A 10,437-nucleotide genomic window follows, 5' to 3' on the forward strand; every position below is an offset into this window, starting at 1 on the left:
AAAGTGAATTGACTGTATATTTGTGGGCGAACGCGGCAGCCAATTGCGCACAGCAATGTCCCACAAACAGTCGTAGATTGAAAATGACCAATTTATTATTGTTTTTGGTTTTGGAGGGATTATTATTAGGCTCTGTGTGGAGTAAGAAACTTGCCCAAGGTTTCGCCCTCTGCCTGGAATTGAACTCAGGTCTCTCGCTTGCAAAGCAAGTGCTCTAACCACTGAGCTACAGGACTCCACTATGATTATAATTGATGTCTTATTATATGCTTGGTAGTCGTGTCATTGAACCACACAGTCGTTGCGTTTATAATGGAATCCTGGCTCCAGACTGAAGTGAGACCACAGCGAGCAACTCAACTGTGTGATCATAACATTTACGATCATGGCTAAAAATAGCTCAGAATACCTGAAAATATAAAAGAATACTAAGAAGCTGAGACGTTCATGACACGTGGCTCTGGAGGAAAGTCCTCTCTCCTTGCGCATCCCTGAATCAGCTGTTTTTAGAAATAAATACAATAATATTGATTGTCATTTAATGCAAATTTAGGTGCATCGCAGTGTGTTGAGAAAACATTATCCATCATGGGAATTTGCTCTATCTGGCTTATATTCAATAATAGTTCCTTTTAAATCATTACTTTGGGAATTCCTCCGAAATAAAGGACTGTTTGCTGTTCTGAGATGCTATGTGTGTGACTGGCGCTATATGAATGCAAGTTGTAGTTGCTCTACCATTCTGCACTGCAATACTCACTTTGGGAAATACATTGTAACCTTCACTTTGGTCGACATATGTTCAGACAGTTTGAATGGAATCCTGACAACCAATTGTAATCTGGTTGTAATTATCTTTTTTTCATGTATCGTATGTTTTTATTATGACGTTAATATTACAAACAATTCTTGATACCACAATAGGGCAAGAGCTATCAATGGAGTAAAATCCAAATATTGGAGTAAAAATAGTGTATAAAATATTTGAAATAGAATTTTGCATTTGTCTACGCCGAGGAGACTAAAATGCAGGAGTTATAACCTGGATTTGCAAAGGATGCTAATTATCGAATCATACCTTGGTTTCATTTCCTACCCATACTGTACTGGTTATAGAATTCAACTAGTTCTCATCTTGGTTTTAAAGGTAAAGTTATTTGATGTGTCACAATTTTGTTTAAGTTTCAAAAAGAATTGGTGACTGGACTGAGTCAGCCAATTTACTTTAGGATGCATCAAGAAAGTAGATCCAAAGGACATAGGCTTAGAGGTGCAAAGGGTAATTTTAGGACAGATACCAGGAAGTTTTCCATTACTTTAGATGGTAATTAACAATTAGAAAAGGTAGCCAGAAAGAGTGCTTGAGGACAGCTTGCTGGACTCATTTAAGAAACAGCGTGATGCTGTGATGGGAGGAAGAATGAAATCAGAGGTCCCAAAGTGCCTTCTTCATTCAAGCCAATCTTATGATCTCGGCCAGAGCAACACTAAATAAACTAAGTCGACATCAGTGCTTAGGTTAGGAAAGGGGAAAAAAAATCACTGTTCACTATCAATTGATCCCTGCTGGATGGTATGCATGGTATATACAAAGTGAGTACAAATGGTGCTTGCTGTGATGCCCCCCATGCTGTGTATGACCTGCCCAACCCTCGCTCTTAAGGTTCATACTTGAACAATGGCTGCTTCACGAGATACCAAACAGTAACATGTGCTGTGGAACCATACCCCCAGTGGAAAAGTCAAACACCATCAGGAGAGGAGAAGAGAAAATCGAAGTAAAGAAAAAAAAGAGTAACTTTTCATTTTACATTTTTTAATTATGCTTTAAATAATAATAATCCTTGCATTTGATATAGCGCTTTTCACGACGTCTAGATGTCTGAAAGTGCTTCACAGAATAGACTGTAAAGTGAATTAACTATATTTGTGGGCAAAACGCGGCAGCCAATTGCGCACAGCAGCATCCCACAAATAGTCATGGATTGAAATGACCAATTTATTATTGTTTTTTTTCTTGATTATTATCAGGCGTGTGGCATAAGGAAACTTGCCCAAGGTATCGCCCTGCTGGGAGTCGAATCCAGGTCTCTCACTTGCGAGGCGAGTGCTCTAACCACTGAGCTACACCACATTTACATTTTAAATTACATTTTTCTATAAGCCCGCAGGGAAAGAGCTGAAAAATTTGCCACGTAAAGGAGATTACATCAACCCAATTGATCAATGTACTACATGGAGTGTATAATGCATCTAGTAAAGCAACTACTAAAAGGATTCAGAGGATTAATTGTACAACCAGTGCATATAGAGTCACCATTAAAGGCACTCGTTGCCTCTAAAATCCCTGCAGCATCACGTGATGAGACAAGGAATTTTTAAAATCTTGTTGGGAACCACTCCTCAGGCTCGAGTTTGCTACCGGTAAAGAAGAAATTCCGTCATCCTTTCTGGAAGCTCAAGTCTTGATATCATGTGAAGTCTCAGTCTTCCCAAGCACTTCCGTATACGTAGACGGCACAGCTGTGTTAGGAAAGCGGGACCTACAGGAGTCAAAGCAACACAAGGGTCATGGTACATTGGAATTATCCTGATTTGGCTGGATGTCGTGCTCCACCATGTCAAACCCTCTGGGAATCTACTCTATGTGAGGGCCGCTATATAAATGCAAGTTGTTGACTCCAGGATTGAAGTAGAAACCTGTTTTAGGGTGCTACCTTATTTACATCCTGGATTTGCTTACAATACAATATTACATTTGTAAAGTATCTTTCACTTCGGGAGGACGTCCCAAGGTGCTGGACAGACAGAGTTTCGGACCCAAGCTGGGGGGCGGGTTGGGATCAGTGAGGCTGGAGGGTAGGAGAGTGGCTGAAGGCGCGGATGAAGAGGAAGGTCTTGAGACGTGCCTTGAAGCAGGCAAGGTAGGGAGCGAGGCCAATGTGGGATGGAGTTCTAAAGGATGGGGGCAGAGAGGCTGTAGGCCTAACCACAGACTACATTAACTCTTCAACCCATGTACAACTCCAACAAATGTCAGTCCTTTTTTGGGGGTGGGGTGGGGGGGAAGAAATATATAATGTGTTATGTTTTTATAGCACTTGTACCTTCACGGAGTAAGAATGCTTTTTCGACAGCGCTGTTTGCTGTGCTCAGTTCCACAGGCCGTTTTCCTTCCTCATTCTTAGCTTCAGTATCTGCTCCACAGTCTATTAGCAAATGGATTATTTGTGCACTGTTTCTTCTAGCTGCAGCGTGAAGAGGTGAGTCCATATACCTGCCAGTGTCAACACTGGCTCCTGTAGGTGTTGGTGAAGTAGATAAAGGTACATGTCTGACGAGATCCTGAAATATTATTGTGTTATATTGTATTTGCTTCCTTCCCAAAGACTAGCCAAACAAATATTAACTTGTTTTATTGTAATACTTAAATAGATTCAAAGAACCCTTACGATGAGTCACAGCGGGCAGTATGTGATGTGAGGCTCACCTTCAATATGCAGGGTATATTATTCAAGTTTCCCATCTTAATAAATGTTTCCCCCTTTATAGTCATGTACTGTATTTGAAATACAATTCTAACTGAAATGGGTCAAAATTCCAGTATTGCTAGCAGGCTACAATCCATTACTATCGGGGTGGGGGTAGAGAGAGAAACTTAAGAACTGGAAGATGGGATTAATAAAAAGGGCAACAAAATAAACAGATAGCAGTGACCCAGAAAGAACAGAACACACATACGCACGTGAACACACGCATACACACAGACAGTAGTACTGGTAAAAAAAAATACATTACCCAAGACTAAAAGTTTTCTCACGCACTCGGTTTGTTGGAAGTCACAAGCCATGTAAAGTGGTGTGCCTAGATGAGGAACTTCCTGATCAATGTCCACTCCATGGCCCAGGAGGATCTCAAGGCAATCTCTGTGACCTGGTTAAAAGGCAACAAATTATTTCCCTAAAAATATCTACTGATGGCCTTTATCAGAGTCAAGTGTGAAAAACGTTTTTTCACTGTAATAAGTGCATTGGGTTTGCTACAAGTCTAAACCAAACCAAATGAAACTTCACTGTTTTAAGGCCGTCTTAAATTAATTTACTTTTACTTCGGAAATAGGGAGGATCTTCACAATTAGAATTGGTCCAAATATAGTTGATAAGGAATATCCTCCTTATCAATATAATTAATAAAGAGGATATTTATCCCATCACAGAGGAACCTTTAGTCACCTATAAAAACACTATGGATTGTTCACTAAAGGGATATTTGAAGCATAAGACCATGTAGTTCTGAAGGTAACTCTCACTCTCCCTGGTTTATAAAAGCAGGTGTAGTATGTCTCCTCAACAGTGTAGCATAAAACATACTGAATATAGGTTAACCATGAGACAGCATTGCTGTCTTCTCACCTTTACGTACTGCTTCATGAATGGGCGAAGTCAAGTGACATTCCAGCTGTGCTTTGGCTCCATATTGTAGAAGAACAGTGACACATGCAGCACTGCCAATGGAGCAGGCATTAAACAGTGGAGTGATTCCATCAATGGTAATTGCATTTACCTGAGAAAACATGCAAGCAACAGATAGCTGACAGAAAAATGCAGTGTGTTCCTTTGGTTAAACTATTAAACTGTTCCAATGTTCAGGCTATTAAACTACAGACAGAATAAAAATGTGGGTTGGGATGGACTTGTTCTTAAAAATGAGTGACATCCTACTCAGATAATCTCCTAACCTGAGCTCAAAGTTGGAGGGTGTTATGTAACGGCATCCCAAAAGGTTGTATTTACTAGTAAATTCCACACAAGATATCCATTTCATAAATTGTGTTTTTATATAAATAATGATACGAGTTGATCTGGCATCAAGAGATTTACCAGAAATTCTCAATGAAAAAAAGTGTTTCCCTCAAAACTAACGTTTGGTTTATTGTATGGATGACATGGTTCGAAACCAAATACCATTTCTCATCCAAATCCATGAGATGCCAGTGTCAAAATTCAAGCCTTGTTTTTCTTTGCTCCTTTAAGGACAGTTGGAAAAAATGAGACGTGTCTTGATAGGGATACAGGAAAGAAGGAAGTGTTGAATAGGAATGAAGTAAACGAGAATATTAGTGCCTACTCTACATATATGGTACATATCTATGTACTAGTTTCAAAATATATTGTTGTAAGGGGGAAAAAAGCCAGGATGCCGACATATTGTATACATACAGTGATATTGTAGAACATCTCTGATAATGTACCTACCCATGGAGTTTACCTTGATTCTTCTTACCTTAGCCCCGTTCTCAAGTAAAACCTTTACACAAGCAGCATGACCACCAAGGCAGGCTTCGTGGAGAGGAGTAATGCGGTCTATTGTTATTAAGTTTACACTGAATCCCTGGAAAATAATATCAGTGAAGTTAGTAATAGGTCATAATTCATATGCACTCTACATCACAACATCATTATCGAGAGCTGGCTGGAAATAGCTAGTGGCAATTATTTATCCATCTAACTCCTTTTCAGAAGGATGTATTGATATACTCTAGGGAGTCGTGTAAATTGCTGTTTATATCATAATTTTGATCAAATTGAGAAAAATTTTTGTATGAAAAATGCAAATATAAAATCAATAATAAAGATTTTCACATTGGAATTTAGAATTTGATTTGAATTATAAAATAACTACATTCACCAAACAAATCAGTCATAGACCATTTCAACAAAACATGGGAATGCAAATCATATTCATTTCTGAGAAGGACTAGAATGCTTGCAGTGGTTGGAGTAAGGTTTTACCTGGGCAATTAATGCTTTCAGGGACAATTGGCATCCTTGATATGCAGCTTCATGGAGGGGAGACCGGTCAGCCCAAGACCCTGTAGTATAAACATGGTGGAACAGCATTTATTGCACAGTGGAAAGCTCAATGAAATTAATTTTATCTTTTATTTATTCATTGCTCCTAGCTCTTAAAGAGGAACGTTTCCTTTCTATTGTACTTGCTCTTCTTCCTCCCTGTATCCTCAGCATTTTGCCAAATTCTGAGTGTACTATGTAATCTATTTTCTATACTAATAAAACAACAATGTCTATCTGCGCTTCAAGAAGAATCTCAATAACTGATTGACATAGACATGATTTATACCTCATCGGAAAGATCGTGCACTTGGGAGTGACATGGGCATATTTGTTTTTGAGTATCTCTTATTTATGAGTTATTTCAGTTTTGCAATTTTCACTGCAGTGACGCTTGGTGGCCATCGGGTCAAAGTGGTGCTGTGGCATCCTATGTCACAGAGCACGCACGTAGCCAAGCGGAGGGAACAAAATAAATAACAGAGACTAAGCTAAGCTAAAAAATTACATTTTTAAAATGCTGAGTCCTCCCACAGGAGTCTTCCCAGATGAGTATAGATAAAGCTGAAATGTCTGTCTGTGTGTCAATTTACATTCCATATTGGATCCTTTGGTTGAAAGGGTAGCTCTAGCTGGTACAGCTGGTAGTATTATATATATATACACACACACAATATACAATAGTACATTAGATGTTTTGTTCATTGATAACAGTGCCCAATATACTAGATGCTTGCTGCAACCTTCTATATAAAAAAGTGTTGTTATATGATCAAATTTAAAAACAGAATAAAACTCAGTATTTTTTCCAAACTTATTTACTTACTTGTAAACTTAGTAAAGTGACAGGTTGTTTAGAACCCTGTTAGTTGATGATGGGCTGGACGGTGGCTTTTGTTTCTTCCCGGAGGCGGCAACCCTTAATACGGCAGCCAATTTGCACAAGACAATACTTCACAAACAGCCATGAAGTGAATAACCAATTTTATTTGGGCCAAACACAGGCAAAAACTCCTTTGTCTTTCAAATAGTGCCATGAAATCTTTAATGTCCACCTGAACAGGTAGGGGGTACTTCGGTTTCACAACTCATCCAAAAATCAGCACCTCCAACTATGCAACACACCCTCAGCACTGCATTGGAGCATCAGCATAGCCAAGATGGGTTCCAAGTCTCAATGTGGGGTTTCAACCCACAATCTTCTGACTCAGAAACTAGAGTGCTACCAACTGAGCTAGACAGACACCAGAGGAAAATCCAAAGCTACTAAACCCAACATTACAGTGGTATTTGCAAAGCAAGCAGTTCCTGGCTTCACATTCCAATTCTTTCAAATTTGTAAGGCATTAAGGCAAAGGATACAAGTTCATCTTAAAATAGACATCAGAAAGTATTTATTTACACAGCAGGTTATCAATATCTAGAATAGGCTAGCAGGAAGAATGGTTCAGGTCAAGACACTGGGAAGATGGTAGGAAGGCTGTTCTGGAAAGATGAAATTGAATGTGCCAAGGAGACTTTTTCATTCACAATGCTTGTGACCTAATAATGGTTATGTATTGCTTTAATGGTTAATTAACCAATCTCCATTGCACAGTTCATTTAACAGTCTCATGTCTGCAGCTCCAACACTCTTTATTTTGGCGTGAGATTCATGTGAAACTAGTTCTCAGACTGCTCATTTGAGTCACGTGTAGTCAGGCATAATCCAGTACCTCTGACATCTCCAAATGGGTTTTTATTATTTTGCTGCTTCAGGAGTTTGGTAGTTAATGAAAGGTTTGATCAGAAGTCATTAATTTAAAATTCTTTCCAGGTTTCTAAACATTATTGTTCATGAATTATTAAATAGAATTACGCTAAAAGAAATGTATGTACCCATTTATCCTTGTATTCCACTACATATTCCACTAAAAAGGCCAAATATAATTGGGATTTTCCAAGGAAGATTCTGAACCGTCACTAAATCATTTTTCTTTCTTAAACCATTTATTGTGTTTACAGATACATTTTAAGCAAGTGAAATTTGATCAATTGTTCAATCACATAACACAAACAGGCTGCAAAAACTCCAGAGGCTGACAAGTGGCTGAGGCAGTTTTCAAAAAAGACTCCCATAGAGCAGTAAAGTATTAATAGATTGGTCAATAAAAAACAGAACTGTTAAGACATCACACTAAAATTGATTACTAAATACAGAAGGTAAATAGCCAAAAAAGTATACGCCAATCGCACTGTTATTTTTCAGTTTTAAAATGTAATTTCGCCCACAAATATACAGTCAATTCACTTTACAGTATATTCTGTGAACCGCTTTGAGATGCCTCAAAAACTTGATAAGGCACTATATCAAATGCAAGGATTATTACTGAGGAGCCTGAGAGAAAACATACCTTGAGATTAACTTTTCCCTCATAGTGGGGATTGTTTTGGTTTCTTTCATCTGCACTGCCTCTAGGGCATGGGTAGCTCTCTTTGGTCCCACCAGCAGAACTGTACGTAGAACTCCAGATGCCACTTACCCAGACTACTTTTCAGCCTAACTTCTGAATGCCACCAATTTAGTGATATAGTTCTGCATCCAGTCTGTCTTGCTTATTGTTCTGCACAATGTTTGACATGGTGATCAACAAATCAACTAATATCCCTAGTCTTTCAACTTAACTCTTCAATTAAAAGTAGACAAGACAGAGCTATTCTGCTTGGCTACCATAGGCGCTTCTTCATCTCAGGTGCTGACAATAATAATCTACATGGTTGTGCACTTTTGACTCCCAACTTTCCTTCAAACGTCATATCTATGTATGCTCTTACATGATGAGTGTTCCCTCACCTCCATAACATTACTCATCTCTGCCATTACCTCTCTTCCTAGGTCAACGAGACTCTCATCCATATCCATTGGCTACGCTCACGCCCTCTTGACAAGTACTATCCGATCCTTGTAATTGATGCTCTTGTGTCAAGAGGCAGAACCTTTCCCTTGATTTGAAGCTTTCCCCATCTAAAAACCTTTAAGTAGACCGACAGAGAGAGAAAATAATGCATGGATATTTGATGATTCTAAGCACCGCTTATTCACAGTGAATTACATACCTCCTTGAAAGTTATGGCAGATGTGATTTCCGTATAATATGTTCCTCAACCTGTGTGGTAAGCCAGAACTGACTGATAATTCATTTGCTTCCTGTATATTAATGTCAAACTCGCCTTCTTCAAACATGGCTTATACTGCTCTCTCAACCAACGCACTCTGACAACAACATTTGGACTGTCTTCAGAAAGCAAACATCACATGATCCTCGTATCATGTTATTAAAGACAGCAACAGACAAAAAAGTGTTTTGCCAACACCGTTGCTAATTACAGCTCAGCTGATACATGGATGTTTGCTACTAACATTTACTATTGAATCAAGGACTTATCTCACCATCGTTGGAATACTGTCTTCACAAGGTTTAAGACATTAGAAAGTAATATCTAAAAGGTAACCAATGAGGCATTTGATCAAGAACCCTTACTTTTTTCAACTATGTATTTAATTTATTTGTTTTTTTATTATCAGAAACCGTATGTTGTTGTGCAGAACATCAAGGTTGAAAGATAATAAGCTGCGGGTAAATTCAATGGATCTCACCAAATGGGGAGAGGGAGAAATCGAACGAGAGTAGATTGGGCAGAATTGTAATCCAATAACCTCAACTAACAGTCACATAACCTTGTAACTCTCACTGCCTAGATTAAATATGAAGAATGGTTCGTTTGGACAAATTACTATAGTATTGTCAGTCATGGAGGATGAATCTCTATCCTCCAGAGATAGAATATTAAAGAACTTTAAATCTGAGCAATGTGAATGAAGAAGCTTTAGCCCAGACATCCTCTTTAGCCAATGTTTGTGGCCCTCACTTCCAATTCCTGCTCCATAGTTTACATCCTGAAATTCTGAAGTTGCTCAATTCTATCAGGTAACAGAATTCAAACATTATGTCACACTTTGCCCTCCAAATTAGTATTAATCTGACATAAGAGTACTAGACTGCTTGCTTACATGTTTACTAAGCTTCATTTATGCAATGAAATTGTTGAACGTTATACATTTTAAAAATGAGTATAGGAAATGAAGTGTATAATGCATCATTTATACATTTAATATAACTGATCATTTTAGTGACTTGATAACATACCCACAATACATTACAGAAAGTGTACTACACAATTTAGTAAATCTTGTTTTATATGAAACTGTTAACCAAAAATTAAAGGTGTAAAGTTCTAACCAAAACTACAGTACGAACTAAGTTTTATTAATGTGAACCTTACTTACTAGTGTCTATAAGAGCTGAAATGGATTCCTGTGTCAAGAGCTCTGCAGGCTGAAAGGCCAAGTGAAATACAGTATGCTTGTGTACCAGGGCGCACGAGAAAGCATTAATTGAGTCCCAGTTAGATTTAAAGCTGCATTCATTACCTGGAACCACTCCGTAAAATTCTTCTGCAATTCTAGCTGCTTCCTTCCGATTCCCTTTAACAATGTAAAAATGAGTCAGCAAAGCCAAGGAAATCTTGATCAGAAGTTTGAAGC

The 10,437-nt window shown here is 38.4% G+C and overlaps 1 protein-coding gene across 1 annotated transcript; it reads right to left on the bottom strand.

Moving 5' to 3' along the window:
* Positions 1-2,112: 2,112 nt before the first annotated feature.
* On the bottom strand, positions 2,113-9,963 carry LOC103177477 (ankyrin repeat and SOCS box protein 11). Its single transcript, XM_007891648.2, has 7 exons — positions 8,949-9,963; positions 5,793-5,872; positions 5,284-5,391; positions 4,413-4,563; positions 3,799-3,933; positions 3,108-3,299; positions 2,113-2,543 (listed from the first exon to the last, which is right to left on the bottom strand). Exons 1-7 carry the CDS (start codon positions 9,073-9,075, stop codon positions 2,419-2,421), a joined length of 918 nt encoding a protein of 305 aa, XP_007889839.1. The 5' UTR covers positions 9,076-9,963; the 3' UTR covers positions 2,113-2,418.
* Between the last annotated feature and the right edge of the window lie 474 nt (positions 9,964-10,437).

This window comes from Callorhinchus milii, unplaced genomic scaffold (genome assembly GCF_018977255.1).
Source record: "Callorhinchus milii isolate IMCB2004 unplaced genomic scaffold, IMCB_Cmil_1.0 Scaffold4, whole genome shotgun sequence".
Classification (NCBI taxonomy): Eukaryota; Metazoa; Chordata; class Chondrichthyes; order Chimaeriformes; family Callorhinchidae; genus Callorhinchus; species Callorhinchus milii.